Source organism: Hylobates moloch, unplaced genomic scaffold, assembly GCF_009828535.3.
Source record: "Hylobates moloch isolate HMO894 unplaced genomic scaffold, HMol_V3 SCAFFOLD_9, whole genome shotgun sequence".
Taxonomy (NCBI): Eukaryota; Metazoa; Chordata; class Mammalia; order Primates; family Hylobatidae; genus Hylobates; species Hylobates moloch.
The window spans coordinates 112,390,091-112,418,026 of NW_026652284.1; the positions used below are offsets into that span (position 1 = coordinate 112,390,091).

Below are 27,936 nucleotides of genomic sequence, written 5' to 3' on the forward strand. Positions count from 1 at the left end.
GATTAAAGGGAGGGAAGAAGGAGCCAGCCAACAAGCAATTTATTACTTGCAGCAAATGCCATGGGGGCATGCCTCCATCCTTGCCATCTTAGTGCATGCTGGCTGATTGCCAGCTGCTGACAGCTGCATTTCTTTGCCTAAAGACTTCTCTGGCCACCGGAGCCCACTTTGCCCCCAACTGTGCAGCAGGCCAGGAGGAAATAGCACCCTCCTCAGGAGCAATGACTGATGGAAGTTTGTCTCCCTCCATCCCTCTCTCTCACTGTCTCTGCTTGTCTCTCTCTCTCTCTCTCTCTCTCTCTGTGTGTGTGTGTGTGCCTCTGTGTGTGTGTGTGTGTGTGTGTGTGTGTGTGTGTGTGTGTGTGTGTGTATTCCACTTTTTTCCCTTGGATGAGATGACTTTGAAATGTGCATCCTATCCTGGCTCCCAAAGTCTTGGATGGCACTTCTAATGGGAAGTGGTCTAGGCCCCCACAGTGGTATTTGGCTTGAGAAAGCACATTCATTGGCTGCCTTTCCTTTCCTTTCTTACTTCTTCACTCTCCTCACAGTGTTTTCTTCAGTTTCCAAATAAACTACCTGCCCTCACGTCCTCGTCTAACGGTCTACTTCTGGGACAACCCAAACTTAGGCTAGTAGTTAAGGTCATGTTGTTGAAAAGATATCAGTGTGTTGTATTCATCAAAAAAAAATTATTATCACATGGTTTCCCTAGAAGGTAGGGAAGGATATCAACTGTTGGTTTGGCACCATGACCTTTTGATTACTTAAGGTGTTGCCAACCTTGGGATATTTTCATGCCATGAAAGTCAGCAAACACTGAGCTCTTTAGAAGTTCTGCTTTCCTGTCGGAGGAGAGGGAGAAAAGGAAATATCCTCTCACTACAGGACACCTGATGTATGGGGGTTGAGAACCACAGATGTGATAGGAACCAAAGAGTTTGTGTCCTCATAGAATATTAAGGGCAGTTCTGGTAGAACGTTGCCTTTTGCCAGGTACACCATACAAGCTCAATAACTATTGGGTGGGTGAGTGGATACATGGATGGATGAATGGCATTTAAGTTTTTTTTTAATCACCATAATATTAAACTGCCTATGTCAGAATGGGCACCTGCATCCCTGGAACTTCTAACCACTGAGATAAACCCTATTTTCAAAAAAATGAAGTCTAGGACCCAGGACAGGGTGATCAGCGATTTCTCGTGGTGGTCGCTGTGACACAGGGTCACTCTCTTAGGGTGCCAAATGTATTTTTTAGGGCACACACCAGAAAAGCTGCCATCTCAGTCCTCGGCATTGGTGGGTTATTGGTGGCCCACGGGCAATCTCATAAGATTGATAAAATATGCTCTCTTCTATTTCTTTTTTTTTTTTAAGAAAAGGAGAAGTAGCTTTCAGTGATTAGGAAGTTGAGATATTTTTTCCTCCATTGTCTCCATCTCACTTTTATAATCTACTCATGAGACAGTATCTAAACATGTCTTAAAAGTAAAACAATCAGAGCATGTTGATTGGAGTATTTATTGAGCTTCCACAGTGCACTAAAGGAGCATGGAGGTACTATGGTCTGCCTTCTCCAAATGTACATTGGCTTGTGAGGTGACCACAGCTGATGATGCATGGGCAGGGCTCACGGCCTCTGTTCCCTCTTGGCCTCTGGGTTAAAGGAAAGGAAGAAGGCTCCAAGGGACAGAGGAGGCTGAGAGATAAAGAGCTGAAGGTGAAGCAGGAGCTGCGCTACTGAGGGTGTTCGCCATTTTCTCTGGGCATCTATCTTCCACGAAGGGGCCCGATCCCCAAGGGACTCAGTGACTTCCGCAGAAACCTCTTGGCTCTGCCGAGGTCCTCCTGTGGAGGGTCCTCCTCGCTGTCCTCCTCAGAGCTGGAGCCCAGGGTGGGGGCTGTGGGCACAGGGTGCAGGCTGTTTTCACAGGTTGCTGGCTGCCCAGGGCACCCGAGTCTGCTTGGGGACTTGAGGCTTTGGTTAAAGGAGGCAGAGGCCATGCACTCAGCTGCCGTCTGGTCACAGGCACAGAGCAACTTCTCACACAGGCTTTGGCCCCCACCTTAGAAGGAAAGAGCAGAGTAGGAAACATGAGACCTCTGAGGATGGCACTGGGAGGCCCCAACAGCTCTGGCCACACCTCAGCCCTTCTCCTTCCTCCCCATCTTCCACACACCCTCAGGGTGTCCACCTTATATGGCTGGTAACTTTCCAACTTTCTCCTCCTGCTGGGAATGATCCCTCTGCCAGGGATGCTCTCAATGCTCTCAGCTGGTGTCTGTCAACACTAGGCTGGCTTCCCCTTCTCCAGAAAGTTTGCCTGAGCTGCCAGGCTAAGGGAAGTGTCTTTCTTGCGGGCTCCCATGGAATCCCACTTCGTGTTTTTTTCTATCACTGCAGGTTATGTGTTAATCACATTGTATAGTCATTGTCTGTTTATGTATCCATTTTTTACTCCTGGTGTTAGAGTAGGTAGATAGGTAGATATGAGCAGGGCAGGATAGGGCCCCAAAGAGTATCAGGCAACTGTCAGGTGACTGTCAGGCAATTGTAAGGCAGCTGGCAACAGGGATGAGAAAATTTCCTAACAAACAGGAGACACCTTGAGCTTGCAGGCAACTTCCCAATAAAAACTTAAAATGGCAAGTTTGACCTTCCTCTGGGGACATGTCCAGGCATGCACAGTAAGGGGAAAAGTGGCAGCATTTGACCCATCTATGGCCTTCTTCTGAGGGTGCTAGACCAGTAAGGAGAAATTTCCCTAAGAGAGTATGCACAAAACTTCAACCACAAAGGGTGCCTGTGACCCTTCCTAGATACTGGCAAGTCATTGTGCATGCAGTGATTAGCTAACAGCCTGCCCAGGGGGAGGGACGAGAGGAAGAGATTGAGGGAAAAAGACGGGAAATAGTAAATCTATGAGTCCTCAGCCAACCATCAGGCAGGACACTCAAATCTTTCAAGTTGCCTACTTGGCCCCTTCCAAGTGTACTTTACTTTGCTTCAGTAAACTCTTGTTTCTGCCTTAGATGTACTTCTGTCTCTTGGCTGAATTCTTTCTCCCAAGAAGAGAAGGATCAAGGACTGCAGAACCTGCCAGACTTGCTGCCAGTAACACTGCTGGACAGAGAACCTTGCTGACAGAGCAGAGTCCAAGCGCCTAACTCAAACCTTGACAAATATTTCCCAAGTTAGTGCTAAGGAAATATGTGTTAGATTTGACGGTTACTTCTTCCTTCTGTGGGCCAGAATTTCCCATCATTCATATTGCCAGATAAAATACAGATGATCAGTTAAATTTTAATTTCAGTTAATACGTTTGAAGGTACATCCATTTAGGACATACTTATACAAAAAAAAAGTTCATCGATTATCTGAAATTCAGATTTAACTGGGCATCATGTATTTTTATTTGCTAGATCTGGCAAACCAACCCTATTTTTTTCAGTGTATGAGTTGCATGCAGTGGGAATGGTGTGACTCAAATGAAATAATATCTTTGAAGGTTCTAGACATACATAAGCTTTCTGCAAATATTATCCTTGTTATCTGTGGTTTTCAGTTAAGCTAAGGGATTTTTTTTGCATCTAATCCTACTTTGAAATGTTCATCAACCAGATTTTTTCCTATCGTATACCACAGAGGACTTCCAAGCCTCCTAACTTGGTCTCCACGTCAGCCCCAGACATGCCAGTTGCATTTCAGCAGCAGGAAGTGACAAGAAGAGGAGGAAAATGTACCAAGTGTGAGAGCACAGTGGAGACATGCAGAGGTCCTGTTCCCCAGAGCCACTCTGTCCTTCCTCCCTGCATTTGTCTTATGACAGCACAGGCCAGGATTTGAGACGCCCTCATTTCTCATCAACTAATACCTGGCATCTGGTACAGGAGGCTATCCTTAAATCTCACAGAGGGTCAGAACTGGTTTACTGAAGCTGTGAATCAGTTCAATCTTCAGATGCAGTGTTCCTGGATTCTGTCATATTGGAGGAAGGGAGAGCAAGGCTTCAGCCCAGCAGGTGAGACCTCCTGGCATGATTGCATCATGTGACAATTCATGGGCTCTAAACCCTCCCCTGGCTCCTCATCCCCTATAGGAAAAAATGGAAATGCTTCAGTCTTGCAAATGGGTTTCTTGGGCTCATGATCTGGCACCTGTCTGTCTCCCCAACCTTACCTTGTGTTACAACCGGGCCTCCCACTTCCACTTTCTGTTCCAGCAATACAGAACCACAGCTCAGTTGTCCCTGCGCTGCCCAGCATTCCCCAAACACCACTATTTTTCCTTTTTCCCTTTGCTTGGAATATCCATGCCCAGTATGGCCATCTGGGAATGTGGTAAATCTCACCTCACACCTCTCCTGAATTTTCCCAAATTATCCTGCTCTCACTGTAACACTATAGACTCAAATACCTTTACCCGCATTCCCAGGGCCCCTATGCTACCTGTTAGCACATACTACGTGAGATTAGAATAATTGCTTGCCTACGTCTCTTCCCTCCAAGCTGTGAGCAATTTGAGGCAAGGATCATGAAAGTTCATTGTTTTCCTGGTTCCTGGTGAAGATTTGTTGGTTAAGCGGATAATAGAATGAACGAATGAATGAGTGAATGAATGAGAGAGTGATATGTAAACACAAAGCTCCTGGGATGTGATAGACATACCTGATCGTACAAGGCAAGATAATACGGCATTCCATGTACTTTGCTAAGGTTGTGTGGAGGAAGAAGGAGGGATGGAAGGTCCAGCCAGTGGGCTTCCCCAAATGAAAATGAAAATGAGAACAAACTCTTATAGGTCCCCTGTGAAATTCTAGGGCAAGTGTTTCCTTTTAAACTGCAAAGCATAAGGGAAATGCGTCCACTGATATGAATGAGGAAATGGAGCTGGAGAATGCAGATAAAGTCAATTTTACAGCAAGTCTCCATTTGCTGTCAGGGGCCTGCTCATGGGGATTGCAGTTTTCAGAGTGGTCCCCCCCTGAGGCCCTGAAGGGATACAGAGGAGCCTCTGGCTTCCACCATAGGGAGGAGTGGAGCTGCAGGCAAGCCTCGCTCTTCAGCTAGGGCCAGTCCCCCATTTTAAAATAGTATTCCTCAAATCTCCCTTGGGAAAAGGACTCTGCTTCTTAGAAAAAGAAAAAAAGTTACTTAGAAACTCACTGGTATGGTGAAGAATCAGCTTTAGTTCTGAAGTGATATGGTTTTACAATTCAAATCTCAATTCTCCCACTTATTTCTATCTGTGTGATCTTGGGCCTCAGTTTCCTTATCTGCTAAATGGGAAGAATAATAGTGCTACCTCGCTCGTTGTATTGTCTTGAGGATTAATTCTGTTAACACACATTAAGAGCTGAGAATCAGTAAGCTTGGGCTATTTACATTAGTCCCAGCCTGCTCGTCACCAGCTCTGTGACTTAGACAGCTCACCCCCTTGACAGTGAATCTCCTCATCAGTGGAAGAGGTGTGATAATACGTGCCTCAACATTAAGAAGGTTATTGGTTGGGCACGGTGGCTCATGCCTGTAATCACAGCACTTTGGGAGGCCGAGGTGGGCAGATCACAAGGTCAGGAGATAGAGACCATCCTGGCCAACACAGTGAAACCCCGTCTCTACTAAAAATGCAAAAATTAGCTGGACATGGTGTCACGTGCCTGCAATCCCAGCTACTCGGGAGGCTGAGGGAGGAGAATCACTAGAATCAGGGAGTTAGAGGTTGCAGTGAGCCTAGATTGTACCACTGTACTCCAGCCTGGTGGCCGAGTGAAACGCCATGAAAGAAAAAGAAGAAAGAAAGAAAAGAAAGGAAGGAAGGAAGGAAGGAAGGAAGGAAGGAAGGAAGGAAGGAAGGAGAGAGAGAGAAAGAGAGAGAGAGGGAGGGAAGGAAGGAAGAAGAAAAGAGTGTTAAGTCACAGTTAAGTGCTTGGGAACATCCACAAGTCTGAACTACAGTCACGATGCTGACCCCAATGAAATAATAACTCACTGTGCAACCAACAGCACTTACACTTGGGCGTATGATCCACACACACCACCGGTGACCGAGGAAGCCTCTCGAGCAGGCATCCCAGCCTTCTCACTTGCTCTAGGCAGCAGTGATGGGAGAAGCAGCACCTAAGACCAAGGAAAACCCTTTACTTCTCAGAGCTCTTGGCTTCCCTAGGAACCCTCTCAAGCACAGCCTGCTTCTCCCACATGCCCTATAGTAGTGAGGGAAGCCAGTGCCTCCTTTCCAGTGCACACAAGGCTGACTCATATACACACCAAGGGCCATCGTGTATGGTTATTCGGGTTGTATACTACACAAAGGCCACGTCTCAGGTGACATCGCTTATACCATATGCATCTTATTATTATAAAACATTATTTTTGATTTTTATTGTAACTTCATGGCAAAGATAGGTTATTTACATATTTATTTAAATGATTTTCTAACAGATGGAAATGGAGTCTTAAGGAAGGGGTACCTTTTTAAATTTATGCAAAGGTACCATACGGGCTAGCAGTAACTTTACTCCCTCCAATCTTTGACACAGAGGAGTTAATCTCACATCCACAGTGCACTGTCATTTGTCCCTAGCCTTAAAAAAGAGCAGAGTAACCATGCTGAGCATAAAGAACTGCATCTAGAAATGTGTCCAGCATAGATCAGGACCTCGTAAATACATGAAAATGAACCAATGTCTTCTTTGTATATCCACCCATCTTGGCTGATACGGCCTCACAATAGCCAGTGTCTCCCCTTGCCAGGTGGACGTCCTTAAGAAACTTGTGATGACTTCAGCCAATAGGGAGCTACAGTTGCTCCCCATATACTCCCTTTTCAACTCTTCCCTTTCTTTTAATAACTCTCACTCTGTCTGGGAGGCCACAGCTCCAGCAGGGATGAGTCGTAGACTCTTGTGGCTTTTTTATTGCACCTCTTCTCAACCAATTATCTGCTTATTAACTTTTCCACATTGCTAGCCATCAGAGGAACAATCCCCCTCGTATGCTCACATAGCCACCGGCTAGAGTTCAGCGTCTGCTTCCTCCAGCTATTAGCACAAAAGAGCCACACAATCTTGTGTATGTATTTGGCAGGGATGGGTGGGGGTGGATACTTGATATAATAGTTAAAATCTAGAGTCAGTGAGTGAATCAGAAATCATATATAAATCAAAATACTCACAAAGTCACTGAACTTGTCCATCATGTACAGTATATGTGGTCTTAAAAATACATTCTTATAAAAAATTATATCAGTTTGACTAACTTTTCCTTAGTCAAGGGTTTCCTCTTGTTGGCCTCGAGTTTTTCAATTTCTTTCTACAGACGTGAAGTAGCCATATCATAACTTACCTGCCCAACCGGTCAAATTTTATATTTTTGTGAAATATGGTCAGTTATCAGGAAACACCTTCAAAATCATCCCCACTTTTTCCCAAGGGGTTCAAAAGAATACAGAAACTGCTACTGGCTGTTTCTATCTGTTGCCTTGTCTCCTTGAGGGCTATGTACTCAAAAACCTTGACACTATTTAAATTGTCCTCTGTCATGGAGAGCAGCGGGCATACGGTTGAACCTCACAATGTAAACATGCTTATGACTCCACAGTGTGACATCACCTTTGCTAGAGTAAAAACTTCTTTAGGGTCCCCTGGTGGGAGGTAAGTTTTGAAGGTTGTCTGTGCAGCAGAGCCTGGATTTCCTTCACTGAAAATCTCAGAGGTAGATAATGAAGCTGGGATGGCTGAGAGGTAGAGGCAGGGGAAAGAAAGTGGATGGGTAAAAAACACAGCCAACCACACATCCAACCTGCAGTTGACATGCTCCATATTCCTGCCATTACTGTGTCCTTTGTGTTAGCTATGACAAGCTTCGTCTTTTTGTGTTTCTAAAATTCATCGATAGTTGCTGATTTTGCTTTGGCAACCATACCATCTGAGAAGGACATGTGCCTTTTGAATGCAGGTCTCTCCATTGGCCGTGGTCAGGGGCTGTCCCCACGTGCAATCTTTAAACTTGATCAATGCTACTTTGAGAAAATTCCTCAAACTCAGGTTGAGTCCTCCATGGTTTCCTCTGTTTACCCTACTGTATTTATTATATTGGGTAGTACTTTTGTTTAATTGTCCATCTCTTTCACCAAATAAGCTTCTTTTGGGCAAAAGTGTTTGCTTTATGTTGCTTTGTGAAGGTTTAATCATTGTTGTATCTCTACCACCTAACATAGTGGCTGGCACAGAGCAAAAGCTCAAGCGGTATGGGTTGGATGCATATTTAAATGAATGAATACATTAATAAGTGCATGTGGTCAATGAAAATTCTTTCAAGAGTGGTACATATGAAAATTAGCGGTTAAATTTAAAAGGTGTTAAGAAAAGTTATACTTAAAAGGCTAATTTTAATGTGGCCTTCTGGAGGAAAAACCAAGTGGAGACCTCAATTCTACTTGTTGGTTATTGCAAAATAGGTGGACTTGGGGTCATTTGAAGGGTATTTGCAGATTGGCCCTCTTAGGGTAGCTGGGCAGTATTTGTCAAAGTACTGAAAGGGCTCTAGGCCCCCAGATCAAAAGACGTGGATCTTTCTGGCTCTGCCTTTTCCAAGGTGAATGACCTCAAACAAGTCAGTCCCTGAGCCTCAGCTGCTCACCAGGAAAATGGGCCTATAATGCTGAAGAGCCACCTGAGTGAGCTACTGTGTGCACCAAGCTTTTAGTGAGGCCCAAGGTGCAGCCTGGTGTTCAGGAGGGCTGTCACTACCCTCTGGTTCAGACAGCATCAGCACTACTACACCAGAGCTGTCACCGCTGGCTCTCCATACCTGTCCAGGTCATCTCTTGGCTCGCCTCTTCCTTCTTGTCCACAGTAACAGCCATAAGACTCAAATTCCTCCGGGCACCGGGATGTCAGACAAAAGAGCATCTCTCCAAGCTGTGGCATCACCTGCATGTTGTCCCCACTTCCCAGGTGCAGGAAAGTGAATCTGTCACAGGCTGAAAGGAATAGGAATTGTCAGGAGAGCAAGGACTGTCGGGGCAGCCACCGCAAGAGGAAGGCCATGTGAGCTTCTGGGTTGTATGTGGACAACTCTAGGCATGCGAAGGAACCCCATGTCCTACTCCTTGGCTCGCCATTCTTCTGGGAAACCTGTTATGGCTCATCCCCTGCTTGGGATGCATTGTCTTTCAGAGGGCAAGTCTTTTCTCCCTAGGCTTCTAATGCTCTATAAGACTCTTTATTAAATCCCCCTAAGGGATGGAGACTTGTCAGGACCCAAGATGCTGTTTGGGGCCACGTCTTATTACTGAGTAGACCTGGCATCCTGGGAGCATCCCAGCTGAACTCTTATGCTTTCTGGTGGCATCACATTAGCACACCTGACTGGGCTTGCCTTTCTCTCCTCTGCCTCTCCATCTCCCGACTCCCCTCTCTGTCTCTATTTCTCTTCCTTCTATCCTTCATCCTCTGTCCACAAATCTCAAATGCAGCTTTCTCCATAGCTCCCCTTTGGACACATGGAAGGCACACCCAGATACTAACAAAGCCCCTCCTCTGTATGCCCAACAGGCCGTGGCCTCCTTGCAGGTGCAGGGGCTTTTTTAAGGCATCAGAGGGAGGAGAGACAAAGGAGGAAGGTGATCAAAACCCAATTGCTTCATTCTTTCCAATAAAGCACGGTGTGGACGATGCCAAGCTCTTTCGCTGTGGGCCAGTAAGTGGTGGCAGCACAAGGTCAGGGGCTCAGAAGACTGTAGCTCCTTCCCCCAGGCTCAGCCTCCCAGTGGCTGAGTGGCTACAGGCAGCTTACATCTCCTCTGAGCCTCAAGGTGCTCATTCAGTCAGGGGGATGATGTCTTCTAGATACACCCCCATGAGAAGGTCACAGTGTGAAAAGGTGGCCTACAGTGATTGTTCACAGCCTCACCAAAAGATCCCAGCAGTGCAGAGGACAGACACTGCTTCTGCTCACCTTTTTCAGTTGTCTCCTCAGGACCATTTTCAACAGATGACACTGCCAGCCCCAGAGATTTGATGCCAGCAGGGACAAGGGTTACAACTTCAGCTGTAACCCTTGTTACAACTATCTCTGCAGATCCTGAAAATGAAAAACTTCATGATTCAGACTCAAAAAGTGGCTCAAGGAAAGATTTGCAGATGGACACATGAAAGCCAAATGCAAACAGATAGAACAACATAGTGTTAGGAGAATGTTCCTCAAACTGGGTTTGCAGATATCCAGGCAGAGTCTTAGGGATCCATGAATTCTACCTGAGAATTTCCGTATTTTCTATGATAACCTTAACACTGTTGGGAGCCTGTGCTAGACCACCTGGATGATATCCCAGGGATGAGGACTGCAGAGGCTCCCAGGCTTGTGTTTGTGTCATGTTGAATATCACATGCCTGCCCAGTGAAGGGGCATTATGGCGCTCACGGCGAGTGAAGAGGTAAAGAAACTGGTGGAGAAATTAAGGCGACTCATGGTACACAACAAGGTACACAAGCAAAACAACTGCTGGAAGCCCTTATTTCCTTTTTCAAGTGCAGTAATAGCTAATAGCTTCTCATTATTTACAGAATCCAGTGCAAGTTCCTTCCTGTGGTCTGCAAGGATTGCCTGTGACCTGGCCCTACCTTCCTCGCCATCACATCTCTTACCGCCTGCCTGGTACTCTCTCTGGATCTCCCTTTGCTCTGATGTGTCAGTCTCACCTGCCCTCTTAGCTGGAGGCAGCAAAGTCTCCCATGCACAGGCCAAATTTCCAGCCTTCCCAGTACAGGGAAAGAGAACAGCAGCAGGCTCAGCCCCACCCATCTGCTGACCCAGGCTCAGTTCCTGAAGTATTGGGTAAGGTCTGGCATATTTGTGCCTGCTGGATTGCAGTCTTTCCCCAAATCCACCATATTGGTTTGCTTCGTGCATCTGGTCATCTACTTCCCCTTACTCAACTCCAGTTCCTATGAGACTAAAGCCCTGTTGTAATCTCAGTCTCCTAGGTTTAGCATCCTGCCCAGTTCTCCAATCCCACAAATAGAAGCATGTTATCTAATTTCTTTCTATCATGTTCTCCACTGCTGGAAACTCACCTAGTCAGTGTAGTAGAGTAGAGAGAGTTCATGAGTTAGTGTTAAGGAAATCTAAGTTTGAGTTTTAGCTTAGCTATGTACTAGATGTATAACCCTGGGCAAATCACTTCACCTCTCTAAATCTTAATTTCTCCATTTGCAAAATTATATTAATAATACCTCTTTTGGTGTTTGAATAATCCTTCTAGCTAAATGCCTAGCAATTAGGAAATAGTCAGTAGTAGCTATCAGAACTGCTCAGTGAATGAGAAAATAGCCATACATCTAATCCGAGATTAAGACTCTCCAGCTAGAACATTCTACAAGCCAAAGGAGATCCCAGAGCCCAGTGTCTGCTCTCTGCTGAGTCTGAATAGCCTGAGGAAGAACTTTCTGGATTATTGGTGCTAAGCTAGTTTGAGATCCCCTCACTCTCTTTAGATCAGGGTGTTTGGTGTTAATCACCCTGCCTGGGCCAGCTGCCCCATTTGGGGAATAAATGCCTCCGATTCTTGCCCCTGTCACCTCCCATGCTGACAAGGTCACAGTGCATTTCATTTGGAACCCAGTTGATGTCATAAATGTGTCAAGGACAAAGGACATAACTGTGTCATGAACATAGGCAGGTGGAGCCCAGTATGCTTACCTGGAGGGGACGTAGCCCTAGCAGCTCCCACTCCTTCCTGATCTTGGCCTGCTTCTGTTCCCCAAAGAAGAGAGACAGCATGAGCATCCACCCCAGCCTGTCCCACCTGGGTTTTCAGAGGCTCTTCTCACTCACTGCACACAGGCAGCCATGTGCTCTTCACTCTGCCCCTCGCCCACTTCGCACCATGAGATTTCCTAGGAGAGCTGGTGAGACCAGGACTGCTGCTGAGCCAAAGGGAACCCCCCAGATACAGGCTTGCTGGCAAATGCAGCTGCAGCTTGTCAGGCTGGAAGCAAGTGAGTTTGTGCAAATACTTTGGGAATGAAAGCTTCTTTAGAATTTGGAGAAAAATTAAAAGAAAAGTACATTTTGGAACAGAGGAGCATTGCAGTACAGAGACAGCAGAATTGTGTGGTTGAAGTTGTTTGCTATGTGACTCCAGGAAAACCACTGAGCCTCAGTTTCTCTGTAAACCGAATTTGCTGTTATTGTTATTTGACAGTTATTAAGCTCCTACTACATGCTAGGTATGGCAGCGAGGGCTTCTTGTATTAACTTACCACAACCCCTTGAGTTGGTTCTATGCTCACCCTCATTCAGAGATGAGAAAGGAGACACACAGAAAAGTTAGGTCCCTTTTCCAAGATCACAGAGCTAGGAGGCGGCTGCAAACCCAGGCAGCCTGGTTGAAGTTGGTATGCTTAACCACTAGGAAGACTATTTCACTTCTGGCTGTGCCACATGAAAAAATGTTAGAGATGGTGGCTAAAGAGTTCTTCGGAAAGACAGAAACTACCTTAGGTTTAATGTGTTCAAAAATCAAGACTATGCTAGTGTTCTATGAAAACCAGGCTTTGAAGTTGACTGATATGGACACAAATGCTCCATGAAAGAGGGAGATTCTGGACCATTCTAAACTGGGGCAGACTGTTCTATTCAAAAGCAAAGCCTATAGACTCAGAATGAAAGGACTACCAAGCTGAACTACCCTGGGCAAATGACTGTACTTCTCATTGCTTCTTGTCTGTAAAATGAGGATAGGCCTCCAAGGACCAGGGAAGACTAATTCAGAGGATGTTTGTAAGGGGCTTGGGAATGATATGCTGGCACATCGGAGGCCCTCAACAAGATCACTGCTCGTTAACCAAAGAACCCATTGACTTACTTATTCATTCTAAGTAACTGGCAAATAATTATCATTGATTTATGCTTATTAATAAAGGATCCATAGTTATTTACACAAGCAGAGTAAATGGTTAGGTTAACTCTGCTGATGAAATTTTGGCCTAGATATTTTTAGGAAAGACAGTGTTCTCTATGAGCCACTATTGTATAAAAGAAAGGAAACAGTCTTACGACCTAAAGTCTGGGCTTGGAGAACAGCCCAAAAAGTTACTTGCTGAGTGAGTCGCAACTTTTATTCTTCCTGAGCCTCAGTTTCCTACATATTCTGTAAAATGGGTATAATAATATTTATTTCAGGTTCCATTAAGAAGTGGTCACAGGACTGAACACAGATATTTAGATATTTGAAATATTTCTCCACTGGATTCCAGGCTGTCCTTTTCCAAATTCCCCTCTGCTTACGTGTCTTTGAGATGGTGGTCAGTCTGTCAGCCTTAGTCTCTGCAGCCACTGTGAAAAGAAATCACCCAACTTTAACGATCGGTTCAGCTAGTTGCCAAAGCCAAACAGAGGAAACCGATTTGGGGGCTAAGGATGGAAGAGAGGAAGCTTAGGGTAATCTGATCAGGGCATATGTCTGCACAGTAGTGTTCAGCAAGGTCTCAATTCAGTAGGAAAGGGGCCAGACTACAGCTAGGCCTGTGTTTAGGCACAAATACCAGCAAATGCCATCTTCAGGGGTGAAGGGCTATTATTTCCCTGAGGTTTGGAACAGGTCCCTGTGGGAAGGCAGCTTAAGAGAGTTTAGAAGGAAAAAGTCTCTAATCACAGCTTTGCCACTCAGCTCTGTGTCTTAAACAATTCATCTCTGAATCTCAATCATCTGTCTTAAAATGGAGGCTGTAGCAATTATTCCATAGGGGTGTATAAGCATTAAATTAGATTATGTATTTTAAGCAAACTGCCCAGTATCCAGCCTATGATTTGATAGTGTGTGCTGTTTTTTATAGCCATACCTGGGAGAAGATACTGATCTAGAATCTCCCCATGCTCACTCTCATTTAGTTCTTATGCCACGCTAAAGGATAGGTGTAATCATCCCCTTTCAGGGATTAGTGAATGATAGACCAGCTCTCAGCCAGTTTTGTAAATAAAGTTTTATTGGAACACAGCCACTTGCACTAATTTAGGGGTTGTCTGTGCCTGCTTTGTGCTACAGTAGCAGAGCTGAGCAACTGTGATAGAGACCCTGTGGCTCACAAAGCCTAAAATATTAACTGAGATAGTTTGGATATGTGTCCCCACCCAAATCTCATGTTGAAATATAATCCCCAGTGTTGGAAGTGGGGCCTGGTGGGAGGTGATTGGATCATGGGGGTGGATTTCTCATGAATAGTTTAACACCATCCCTTTGGTGCTGTTCTCATGATAGTGAGTTCTTGTGAGATCTGGTTGTTTAAAAGTGTATAGCACCTCCCCACTTTCATTGTGTGTCTTTGGGTTCCACACTAGCCCCTTTTGGCTCACCTTCTCCTGAAAAGGCTGTCAGGCTGGTGTCTGTGGGCTCCACAGGAACCACTGGAAAAAGAGAGTTCCCAATAGCAGTGACTCATGCAACACAGTGTCAAAACCAAGCACAGGGTCTCAAAGGAGAACAGGCTGGTTGCTGGCCCAAGGGAGGAAAGGGGCTGAGAAAGGGGTTGCTAAGAAGAGCTGTTCATCCTGTCTTAGGAGTTGCTTGCCCCTGTTACTCCTCCCAGAGCACGGGGTGCCCTGCAAGATCCCAGCCTGTTGGACCCAGGCTGCCCCTTTTGCTGCAGGCTCTGGAGAGTGCATGGAGAAAGGGGAGGAAGGGAGAGGAGGAGGTAGTGGGTCTGCTCCTGGGAGGCTGTGGCAGCCAGGAGCTTACTTAGCTAGGAGGGACCTGACTCCACCTGAGCACTACGTCCTGTCCCAGTCACATGACATACCAGGGCTCTGACTAGAGTGAGAAAGGGGAGAGAATGAACTTGGGGTCTACATCCACACTGGATTAAATTCACACCTGTCCACACAGCATGAGGCTGAGTTTGCACTAGGGCCATTTGATGTTGGGCATTTGAATTGGGTTTATCAGAAGTAACACATCTCCTAGCCAGGGAAGGCAGGACCACTTCCAGTGTCATAGTCACTCCAGCTCCAGTGAGGCAGGCCTGGTGGAGGAGGTATATTCACCGGCTCCCATCAGCATCTGGGCCCTTGTGGTTCAAGAGCCAGCATCCCTGGGAGGCCTTACCTCTGGGCAGAAGTGTTGTCAACTCTTCCTTGATGGTTGTTTCTGAAAAGAAAATACATTGGAAAGTCTGTTGAGAGCAGTGGGTTTGAGGGAAGTTTTAAAGATGCTGGACTTGGCATCTAGAGACATGCAGCAATGATAGATCCCAAACCAGCTTCTGTCCAGATCCTCAGCCCCACGGCTGATGCAGCCAGGTTCCACCTACCTGGAGTCTGAGCCAGGCAGAAGGAGGTGTCCAGAAAGTTCAGGGAAGAGTTGAGGTTGGACCGAGCCAAGCACTCTATGGCAGCCTTATCACAGGTACACAGCAGGTGCTCACAGTTGTCCTTGGACTCTGCACACAGCAAGAACATAGCCAGTTGGAAAGATCTCAGCTGGAATCCCAAGAGGTAATGCAAGCTCCAAGACTGAGTTCCCCATCTCCCCTGCCAAAAACCCACTCCCCTTGCAATCTCCATCTCATTCATGTCAGCTCTTATCTCTTTGGAGTGTAGACCCAAACGAGGTCCATACCCACTCCTCTTCTCTCACACTCGCACCCAGGGCAGCACTATTGGCTCCACTGTCAACATGGAGTCTGACCACATCTCCGCACCTCCACTCTACCACACTGGGCTGAGGCCCTGTTGTCTCATGCCTGGTCATGGTAGTGGCCTCCTAACTATGCCCCCTGCTTCTACCCTGCTGCTCAATCTACTCTCATCCAGGAGTCAGGACAATCCTTCAGAAACTCAGGTCCAACCATGCCTTTATTATGTTCGGAACTTTCCAGCGTCTTCCCACCTCAACCTACAAGTCTCAGTGTCACCTAGGAAACGTCACATGATTGCTCCCCCCACCCACGGCCCCTATTCCTTCTCAGGCCACATCCTCTTCCACTCCCTCCTCATCAACCCATTTGTGTCTCACTGCTCCCTTATTTCTCAACCACAACAGGCATCTCAAGCCTCAGGGCCAGTCCATGAGCTGTTCCTCTGTCTGCTTTGCTCCTCTCCCATATATCTGCAAGGATGGCTTCCTGCCCATCCTTTAAGTCATCCTCAACTCTCATCATCTCAGGGAGGCTTTTCTTGACCTTGCCATTTAAAGAAACCCCCCCCCTTTCCCTCCACAGGCCTTTCCCCTGATTCATTTTCCTCCACAGCTCTTGTCCCTCTCTAACATACTATACAATTTGTTTTGGATAGCTTCAGTGTCTGACAATGGTGAGGACATTCCAGAAGGTCAGGCTATCCCCAACACAGAAGACTGTCTTGCATTGGTGTAGGTACACAATACATATATGTTGGGTGGATGAATGAATCATGTTTTCTGGGTTCACTGTGCCTCCCACCTAGTGGTTCACACCTCCCTCCTCCCCTCAATTCCTCCTTGATGCTCCATACTCCAGCCAGTCCATGTTATACAGACTTGAGTGTTAGTCAGATCTGGGTTCAAACCCTGGCTTTGCCCCTTTGCAGCTGTGTGGCTTTGGGCAAGTTATTTAAGCTGCAAACAATGGCCCCTTTCTAAATAGGGTTGTAAGGAAGATCAGAGTTTCTGTGTATAAGCCTACAGCACATAATAAACACACATAAAGTATGGCTCTAATATAGGACCCCCTACATGCTGTGTTCTGTCTTCCCTCCATGCCTTTGCATATTCTACCTCTGCCAGGGTTGCCTAGAGACGTGAAATAAAATTCCTGGAGTCACATAGCAAATAAGGTGGGAGCTGAGATTTGAACCTATGTGTTTCTGATTCTTACTGGCAACCACCACCGCAAGCCTTATTCACATATCACTACTTCCACCTCCACGTCCATCTCTGAGTTCTTAACATATGTCCGTCCCTGTGCTAACCATTTCACAAGCATTGTGTAATTTGATTTTCACAACTAATCTCTGAAGTACGTTTCTCCTCCCCTTTTTGAGGGTCAGAGGAGTTAAATAATTCTGCAATGTTACACAATGTGTAAGTAGCAAACAATTTGCCCTTCCCAAGGTCTCAGGGTTGTACAAGTATGAAATTGTAAATCAGATAACTTGCTGATCAGCTATTTCAACTCAAAAACATTTATTGTGCATCTACTCTGTGAAAGACACAGATGCCACTGATCCAGCCCTCGTGGGGCTCTAAGTGCTGCCAATGATGCTGCCAGTGGTGACGATGATGTGAGAGGATCACAATGCTCTCAGCCTGGTCCAGGCTTGGGGTCCCTGGACTGTCATTTCTGGGCCTAGGCCCCTGGGACACCTGGAGATGCTTACCACATATGATCTTCTTGCCGACACAATCGACCTCTGTGCTAAGCTTGGCAGGGTCTTGGAGACAGTCCATCTCAGCGGCCTCCTCATAGCACCTGCGGTGCTGGAAGCAGCAGCTGCAGGAAGGCCGGGAGGAGGCAGGGTGAGGGTGTGGGTTAGAGTGAGGGAGAGTAGGCAGCTTATGATCTTTCTGTGTCTCTGGATGGATCCTGGCAGTGGTCTGTTTTAAATATTCAGTGCACTAAAATGAAGTTTTGCATAACAGACATAACATAGGATCTTAATAACTTTTTAGAGTGAGAGCTGATCACAGATGACATTGCCATGTAAAGATGAGTCACCCAACTAGTAGGTAGTGGAATTAAACCCTGTCCTGAGTCCCAAGTCCAGGAGCTTTTCCGTATTTGTGCTCTTGCCAAGGTATCAACCAGGCCTCCCATGAGCTCACCTTTTTTGGTCTTGCTCACCTGTGGAACTCGCTTACCTGTCAGATTCGTCCACAGGCAACCCTTCCATCTCAAACCTGCAGGCGCAACCATAGTCTTCAAAGTCTCGGGGGCAGAGACCAGCCACACACTTCATACCATTGACAAACTGGATCAGCACAGGGAAATTGGTGAAGACAGCCTGCAGCCAGGTGAAGTGGGGGCCCAGGCAATCTGTGGGGGTGGGGGGCAGGGCCTGATGAACACTGGGAACTAGGACTAGGAGAGAGTCCCTGTTCCCTGGACTTCCTATACCTCAGGCTGATGGTGCCTTATCAACCTAGTAAGCACCTACTGTGTAATAAGACTGTCATCCCTGCTGGTTTTCTGCCTAACAACCACTTAAACCTTCTTCCTTACTAACAAACCTAGAAAGTTCTTAAGGAAGGTGAGCCTTCTCCCTAAGTTCCTGAGGGTATTTCATAATCATTCTTAGCTGGTCATGGTAATCCAATGTTACCAACTGATTGGTCTATGGCTGTGCATGTGACCCAGATTTGGCCAAAAAACCTTAAGGGAAAGTCTTTAAGTGTCTTCTGAGAAATATTTCTTTTCTAACAAAGAAAAAAGGCATGTGAGAAGATCCCTTTGATCTACACCTTTTTCTACCTTGAATGTGGATGAGGATGTGCTAGCTGGAGCTGCAGCAACCACATTATTATCAGGAGGCCCCAAGTCTGAAGCTGAAAAACCAATATGCTCAGGATAGCAGTGGAGCAAGATAGGCGGAGCCTGCTGGCTCTTTGACACCTGTGTTGAGCTACTACATGCATCCTGGTGCCTTCACACCATTTGAGGTAATGAAATGTCTTTATTCTTGTTGTTATTTTTTTTTAAAAATCAACTTTTATTATAGATTAAAGGGTACACAGGCAGGTTTGTCACATGGGTAAATTGATACCAAGGCTCAGGCTCCCAACGATCCCCTCACCCATGCAGCAAGCACAGTACCCAACCGGGGTTTTTTTCAGCCTATGACCGCCTCCCTCCCTCCCTGACTAGTGGTCCCCAGCATCCATTGTTCCCGTCTTTACGTTCACGTGTATTTAATGCTTAGCTCCCATGTATAAGTGAAAATATGTGGCATTTGTATTTCTGTTCTTGCATTAAGTCACTTAGGATAATGGCCTCAAACTCCCTCCATGCTAAATGCAAATCCAAACCGTAATGAGACACCATCTCACACCAGTCAAAATGGTGATTATTAAAAAATCAAGAAACAACAGACAGTGAGGCTGCAAAGAAAAGGGATTGCTTTTACACTGATTTGTGGGAATGCAAACTAGTTCAGCTACTATGAAAAGCAGTTTGGAGATTTCTCAAATAACCTAAAATAGAACTACTATTTGACCCAGGAATTCTGCTACTGGGTATATACCCAAAGGAAAATAATTCATTCTGTCAAAAAGACACATGTATCTGTATGTTCATTGCAGCACCATTCACAATAGCAAAGACATGGAATCAACCTAGGTTCTCATCAACAGTGGATTGGATAAAGAAAATGTGGTACAAATGTCTTTATTATTTGAGTCACTATTAGTTCGCTGAATGGATCCCAAATAATATGGTGATGACACTATAAAACTATAAGCCAGTATGGGAAGAAATGTGGTACAGACATTCACAACTTTTGAGCACCCATTAGGTGTCAGAAACTGCACTAGGTGCTTTCACTAGCACAATAGTTCAGCCTGGCAGAGTGTGTAATGCATTGGAAAGCATTTGCTTTGTCTGTTGTCCCAGGGGCCTCCTGTTAACCCTGCAAGGCAGATGTTTTCTGTCATTGCCAATTCATAGTAAATAAACTTGCTTTACATTTCACAGTAAATAAACTGAAGGCCAAAGGCATGCCCAAGGCATCATCCGGGGATAATGATTTGCCCTAAAGTATACAGCAAACAAAATTGGCAAGAAAACCATATATCAACTGTTTCCGACTCTAAATCTCACATTCTCCTCCCCATTCTCTACCTTTCTGACTAGAGGATCCTTGAGTGCTGCATGGGTTACCCCTCACTACTGATTTAACATGCACAGGGTCACAAGACAGAGCTTAAGGGGATCAGGAGTAGTTTGTGAGGACCAGTTCCACCTCATACTATTCACCTCATTCAAACTTCCTTTCCCATGTTTTGTACCCACAAGGCCTAATGAAAAAAAAAAAGACAGAATTCTATGCTGATTGAAAAAGCAACACTAAGCTTTATGCATGTGTGTATTTATGTAAATATGCATTTTCATTCAGAAACTTACAAGGCACCTGCACTTAGTTATACAACAGTTTAAGTGCAGCCTTATGCCCAGCATGGCCCAACCTAAAAGTAATTCTGAGTGTCTTTGTTCATGTCAATCATATTATAGTCTTATTTTTTTGGTACTTTTAGTAGCTGATGATAGGAACCATCATAGTGTCCTGATAGTCACATAATAGATTTTCAGTTGATAAATGGGATTCTTGACACACTTTGACATTCTTAAACTTTATATTTACTAGTCAGGGAAGAAAAATAAAACTACTTTTGTGTACAGGACTAAGCTCTAGACTCTAAGAAGAGCTCCTCCCTTCTAGCTGGGTGGTCTTGGGCAAGTCACTCAACTCCCTTAGGTTGAGTTTCCTTTTCTGTAAAATGGGGATACCATTCCCTTCCTGGAGAGTTGTGAGTCAGGACTAATGAAGCAAGGAATAGGAAGGCACATGGTAGCTCAGTGGCTCACCCTGCAATAAAAGACACCACTACTCTCATTGGAACTTGGGTCTCCTTGTTTGGTGGTAGCTGTGGAGGCCATGGGAGCTCCGAGGGTTGAGACCAAGGCCCTTGCAATTTCCTTTGATTTTTCCACACATGCCCTGACCTCTGGTGGATAAAAGCAATTTTAGACTTAACTTACCAAAAATTTCAGCCACGCTTTCCACATTTTTAAACATCCCACTGAAGAATGTGATATCTAAGTGTAAGAAAGAAAACAAATGAGAGTCTTGGTTTTTCTTTTTTTTTCACCTCCCTGTCCACCCATTCTCCAAAGACAAAATTGACCTTGGGCTAAGCTAGCTTTCTACTAACACAGGTTACCATGGAAACCTGACAGAGATGAAATGTGAATTCCATTACTGGGCAGCATTGCACAATGGTACAAATGAACCCTGGGTGGTAAGGTATATCTGAACTGGCAGGAATTATGGGTGAACTATAAATACCTGGTAGGAAATCATCATCTTGGGTCTCATTCAGTGTGATGACTCTTATAAACAGTCATCCTACTGGGTGTCCTAGAAATTATACCCATGAGGTCATTACTAGAGATACTGATTCCTATGGAGAATGAAGCTTCTAAGCCAGGGCTGGTCATACATCTGCTCCACATAAGTCCCATTCTCTTGTACCTGAGCTGTTTGTTATCTGGGATCCCCAGGAATGCTGTGTAGATTGCTGTGAGGGCTACTCTTGTTGAAGAGGAGTGGCTGCCGTGTGGCCTGCTGGCATGCTATGTTCCTTAGCTTTGATTCTTCTGAATGCCAAGTGTGGCCTGTGAGTCTTTTTTTTTTTTTTTTTTTTTTTTTCTGAGACGGAGTCTCGCTCTGTCGCCCAGGCTGGAGTGCAGTGGCGCAATCTCGGCTCAGTGCAAGCTCCGCCTCCCGGGTTCACGCCATTCTCCTGCCTCAGCCTCTCCGAGTAGCTGGGACTACAGACGCCCGCCACCGCGCCCGGCTAATTTTTTTTTGTATTTTTAGTAGAGATGGGGTTTCACCGTGGTCTCGATCTCTTGACCTCGTGATCCGCCTGCCTCGGCCTCCCAAAGTGCTGGGATTACAAGCGTGAGCCTCCGCGCCCGGCCCTGTGAGTCTTAATGTCTAACTAAAGAAGCCTCCTGGTGGGCATTGCACTTCCTCTAGAAGTTATGCCATTTGGAGACAGGCCACTTGTCATTTGCATTTGAATGGGACTGATTACTTTGCATGTATGGACTCACGCATGAATAATTTGGTTGACCCAACTCACTCCTCTGAAAGGTTGGAAATGAACACTTGATTCAGGGCTGACATCACCAGTGAATTCACTATGCATGATGGTCTTCAGCCATGCCCACCTTCAGGGACTCACCTGAGAAGTGTTTATAAACTATGGCTGAGAAAATTTTCACTTTCCCGGGAAACAAATATGGATCCTCCTTTTTTACAACCAGAGCAAGCAATATATCATTTATCACTCTTGGTCTTGCCTTCTTGGAAGCTCAGAGCTCAATCTGAAGTAAGATACAATTAATATATAATCTTCACGTCAGCCCATTTCCTGCCTTCTCCTGGTTTCCCTTTTCAGCTGACCTTTGTCTTTGACAGAAATTTTTAGACTTTGTCTCAGTTGAGAGACAAAGGTTGGGCCAGACACCAGGGGAGATTGTTGGGGAGATGCTTTTGAGTCCCACTTCAATCCCTTTACCTACAAATGCCACAGCAGTGTGTGGCTCTAGGGTGTATTCAGAAGGGGTCATTTTCTCTGCCAATATCCTAGACAACTTTCTACTCTACCCCTAAGAAAAGTTCTAAGAATCCTTACTGATATTGTTTGGGAGTCCTGGAGGCAGCTCCTGTGGAAAATGTGGGGTGTCCAGAGGATGGCCCCCTATAAATAAGGAAGAGAAAGTAGGGTAAGCACAAACATTGATACCATTCACTTGCTGGACTAAGTCCAGAAGGCGACAGCCAGACAAACAATGGAAATTCACATAAATTCAATTCCATGCTTATTTCCTAGAGCCTGCTATGCACCAGATTTGGGAGGTAGTTCCTGAAGGAAATAAGGGGATGGGTGGGGTAGCCCTGATGTCTTATATTCGTAAGCCTTAACGGTGGCATTCTGGTTGGGGATGGAGAGGTTTGGAGACTTATCTTGAAGCTGTCTTTGTGTATGAAGCATCCTGTTTTATTTAGATTGCAGTTTTGTTTCGGACTTTCTTGACTTAAAGCATTGGTGGAAAGAGGTAAATACATGAAAAAGAGCCCAACCCCCAAGGAGTTTATATAATAATAGAGGATAAGGTTTTTCCCCAGACTATCAGCATCAGAATCACCTGGGATGCAGACTCCGTAAACATTCTGACTCCTATGCTCTCACTCAAGTTTGATTCAGCTAGTCTGGACTGGGACTCAGAAAGAAGAAATTTTAGCAAGCTCCCCAACTAGTTTTGAAGCTGATGGTCTTGAAACCTCACCTTGAGAATTATTGCTTAACAGTATAATAACAATAGTGTCCTAGTACTACCAGTACCCAAATACAACCACCACCTTCAGCCAAGACTTCATCATGCTGGGGATGTGAAGATGCAGCCTGGGCCAATGGGGCAAATATATGGGAGTTGGAATCCCAGGTTCAACACAGATTTGCTCCCTAAAAGCTCAGAGAGCTTATAGACTTCTTCCTGCTCATATTTTTCTTTCTCCAGCAATATAAAGCTTGTAAGTAGTTGCAAATGGTCAAAAGAGTTTTGTCTTTCTTCGTCAAGTAGAGAGTTGTGGAGTCAGCACTGTCCGTCTGACACTGTGTAGAAGCCCTATCAATCTGAAAGTCACAAAGGGCCATCCCTCACAGAAGCATGTTAGACTACATCTGTTCAGGAAGATGCCCCCAGGTGGTGTCTGAGTTGGCCTTGCTTGGCTTAGAGCAGGTTTCTCAGCTTCACATTGTTGACATTTTGGGTTGTGAAATTTTCTGTTTCTAGGGATTGTCCTGTGCATTGATATTTAGCAAGATCGTTCTATGTTGTATATTTAGCAAGATCCTTGGCCTCTAGCCACAGATACCAGCAGGAAACCCTTCCATACGCACTTTCTTCTGATAAAACTCATTCCCTTGGAATTTCCACAACACGTAACTGAGGGAGTCACTGAGGCTCGCCAAGTCCTTCCTAGTGGAGACAAAACCACCACTGGTGAGAGGAATAACAACAGTGGGTGCTTGTCCTTGCTACCAGTACCAGGACTGGCACTACCAATATACCATCCCACAAGGTTCCTCAAACTGCAGTCACTAGCATATTGCCTCTACTATTACTTCTTAATGCGTATTTTTAAGTCAGCTCACTTTTTTTTTATTAAAGGAGAATTTGATTTACTTTTCAATTATAAAAAAGTTTGTTTCATCTGGGAGTTACAGTGACTCTAAATTTGTATGTACATAATAACATTTCTTAATGCAACATTTTAAGTCAACTCACTTTTTTTTTATTTTATTACAGGGTAATTTTATTTACTGTCCAATTATAAAAAGTTTGTTTCATCTGGGAGTTCCAGTGACTCTAAGTTTGTATGTACATAATAGCATGATCCAAAATATATAAAGCTAAATTTGACATAATTGAAAAGACTATTTTAAATCTGTCAGTGGGAGATTAAAAAAAAAATAAGCCACATTGCTTCTAAAAAGGTAAGTATTTTTACTTTTAAAGGAAACTTTCATTTGTAAATGGGAAACTATGGTAAAGTGCTGACTAGAATGAACAAAAATAAGTTATAAAAATTGTAAAACAGTAAACATTTAAAAATTAGAATTATAAAATGGTCATCTATGCATTATCCACTATCATCAATGTACCCTGCTATGGTTTGAATGTGTGTGTTCCTCCAAAATTTATATCTTAGTACTTAAACCTCAAGGTGATGTTATTAGAAATCAGGACCTTTGGGAGGTGATTAGATCTTGAGGCTTTGCATTCATACATGAGATCAGTATCCTTCTAAAAAGACTGGAGGGAAATAGCTAGGTCCATTTGCCCTTGTGCACTTCTTTCATGTGAGGACATAGCACTCATCCCTTCTGCCATGTGAAGATAAAACGAGAAGGCCCTCACCAGACACTGGATCATCTGGTGCCTCAATCTGAGACTTTCCTGCCTCCAAAACTGTTAGAAGTGAAATTCTGTTCTTTATAAATTACCCAGTCTGTGGGATTTTGTTATAACAGCATGGACAGACTAAGCTAAATTTGACAGAATTGAAAAGAAAAACTTTCAAATATGTCAGTGGGAAAAATTGTTTTAAATAAGCCACCTCACTTTAAAAAGGGTAAATATATTTGTCTTTTAAAGCAAGCTTTTATTCATAAATGGAAAACCATTGTAAAGGCCCAGGACCCAGGATACACAGAAGGAACTGAGAGCAATTCGGGATGGTTGGAGTATGGAGACTAAGGCAGTCATGGTCCCAGCTGCACTAACCCACTGTGGTCCCCCAGATACACCGCACATTTTCACAGTATTAAGTCCTTGCTTTTGCCTCTTTCCTACCTTTCCTGACTGAAAAACCCTTGTCCTCTAATGACCCTATGTAACTTCTACCAAAACCCCCTACACCCTTAGTCACACTCTGCACCTTAGCTGTCTTTCTATCAGCATCAATAACTGTCATCAAGGGAATGGACAGAATGACTGGGGTCCTCGTCCTTTGATCTGGAAAGTCTCAAGGTGACTCTTTTGTCCCCACTCCCCCCTGTTTTACAGGTAAAATATCAGAGGTTTAGAGAGGTGGCACCTGCCACAGAGCACAGCAGGAAAGGGAATAAGGATCAGTGTTTGGCCAACTTCGTCACAAGGGATGGCTGGGGCACGGTCTACAGGAGGGCAGCTGCAACCCCCCATGGCCCATCTCACCAAAGGGCCTGGCTGCAGGGGGCCTGAGGCTGAGGCACCCACAGGGTGTGTGGGTTGGGAGCCTGCTCTTCCACATGCTAAATGTGTCTGTGTCCCCAGAGAAAATTCCATAATGAGTTTGCCCCCCAAGATAATTCCATGGTGAAATGATGAGGTTGACGATGAAAGTAACATCCAACAATGCAACCCATGTGTTAATGAAGAGGGGAAAGAGAACAGTGAACGTAAGAAGTTGTTAATGATAATAGTAACAAATAACTGGCTTAACCTTTAAGCCCCTGTAGCATGCCTTCTGATGTTATTTCCTTCTACCTTCACAACACTTTTTCGTGTCAATGTTATCAAGTTTTGCAGACCTAAGTTTGTCTCCTACCACTCCAGTACTCCAAACCTTCTGTAATTCTCTAAGATCTCCAGCTTCTTAATGAGTAATCAAGGCTCTTGGGGAAGCAGCCCAGCCTAGTGATCATGGCTGGAAGAAGATCCAGTCCAACCAGCTACCTGCCTGAGGATCTCACGCAATTCAAAACTTGCATCTTTATGTTTTCACAGTGAATAAGTGCAGAGTAAAGGGCTCCAGGTCAGGGTGTATGAATGCATAATGGTTATTGTTTAGAAGGATATTAGGGAGCAGGAAGGAGTGTTGATCTTACAGCCATGGTATCTCCCACCCTTTCATTCTCTGAAGATGTAAAAGTGTGCCTGCTTTAAAGCAGCTTTTTGTTCTCTCAGAACATTGATAGTATTTTGTAAAATGCTCTCAATTAATAGCCTGACATACCTGAGGAAGGACAGCCCTTTCCATAGATTTTTTAGCTATATATCCTTCTTTACACCTTCCATTCCCAAGTTATTGGTTTGAGGTTGCATTTCTTAGCATGACCTCAAGCCAAACCACTTAATGAACAATTACGTGTTGCCATGGCCTCGTGACATGGTTGTAATGTATCACAGATGATAACTTCTTCAGCTGCCATCTTTGGACTGCTAAGACGTGTGCCAATATCCATTATTTTGAACTATTTGTATAAATTAATGTGTCATTAGCATTTTCTGTTGCACCATCTCACCTCTACATGATTCAAATTCACATAAAATATGACTGCATTATAAGGGTTTTTTGTCCAACAGGTCTGACTTAAAACCTTATCTCTACCATTGTGTCACCCTAACAAGTCACTTAACTCTCAAAGCCTCATTTTTCTGTTGGATAGAATGGAAGTAATAAGCCTTACCTCACTGGATCATTACAGAGGCTTTCTAGGTAAAGGGGTCAACATGAGCAAAAGCCGAAGGGTCTGGAAGCAGTTGGCTGTGGGGAGGGCAGACTGGCAGGAAAGAAGACTGCAGAGGGAGGAGGATATCAATGCTGTGGACCCTGAAGGCCTCATAGGGGTAAGCTGTGGAAGGTTCTAAGTAGGCACAGTGATGGTGGAGTCATAGGAATGCACGATCCAGGAAGACTTGCTCACTAGGGGTGGGTAACTTTGGAATCTGTCACTCATGTTCTCAGTAACATAAGCCTCTTCCTGGGACACGGGACATGTCCTACCTCTAAGTAAGATCCCAGGGATGTTCATGAAACTCACTGAAGCCACCTCTGCCTTAAGGATTCTGAGAGGCTGCAGGGGATGGAAATAGACACTGAATATATCAGGAGACGAGGTTAGAGGCTTCGCTTTCCTACATGCCGGCTGTGAGACTTCGGGCACATGTTCTTTCCTCGTTGAGCCTCACTTTGATCCTCTGTAAAATGAGACAATTGTATCTGCCTGGCAAGATGCTTCCAAACACAGAATGACTCAATGTATATAATATAACTGCATAGGCCAGGCGCAGTGCTCACAACTGTAATCCCAGCACTTTGGGAGGCCGAGGCAGGCAGATCACCTGAGGTCAGGAGTTCAAGACCAGCCTGACCAACACGGAAAAACCCCATCTCTGCTAAAAATACAAAATTAGCTGGGTGTGGTGGCACATGCCTGTAATCCCAGCTACTCAGGAGGCTGAGGCAGGAGAATTGCTTGAGCCCGGGAGGTGGAGTTTGCGGTGAGCCGAGATCACGCCATTGTACTCCAACCTGGGCAACAAGAGTGAAACTCTGTCTCAAATAATAATAATAATAATAATATAACTGCATAATTCCAGGTTCATGGAAGATCTCAACAGTCTGCATTTGTTTTTCACACTGAAGAAAGGAAAAACAACAGGGTTTAAAGAGCTCTAAAGACGATCCTATTCAGTCCCCACTCTAGAGATGAGAAAACTGTTGGATAGAACTTGAAAGCAGAGTGGGATTCCTGACCCCCAGCCAAGTACTCTCACTGCTATCCCTCTTCTGGCTATGCTGTTCCCTGCAGCCCTCACACTTGTCCCTACATCCAACTTTACTTTCTCTGTTCTTTTTTGAAGCATCCTTCACTCACCTATCTAACTCCTATCCAATTCC

The 27,936-nt window shown here is 45.0% G+C and overlaps 1 protein-coding gene across 1 annotated transcript; it reads right to left on the bottom strand.

Moving 5' to 3' along the window:
- Positions 1 to 1,506: 1,506 nt before the first annotated feature.
- Positions 1,507 to 26,464, bottom strand: OC90 (otoconin 90). The gene is made up of 14 exons (XM_058443682.1): positions 26,401 to 26,464; positions 22,400 to 22,465; positions 20,736 to 20,792; positions 17,843 to 18,017; positions 17,362 to 17,474; positions 15,318 to 15,446; positions 15,113 to 15,154; positions 14,365 to 14,415; positions 13,300 to 13,347; positions 11,710 to 11,763; positions 9,967 to 10,092; positions 8,818 to 8,989; positions 6,017 to 6,123; positions 1,507 to 2,069 (listed from the first exon to the last, which is right to left on the bottom strand). The coding sequence occupies exons 1-14, from the start codon at positions 26,462 to 26,464 to the stop codon at positions 1,774 to 1,776; spliced, it is 1,500 nt and encodes a 499-aa protein (XP_058299665.1). The 3' UTR covers positions 1,507 to 1,773.
- Positions 26,465 to 27,936: the final 1,472 nt, after the last annotated feature.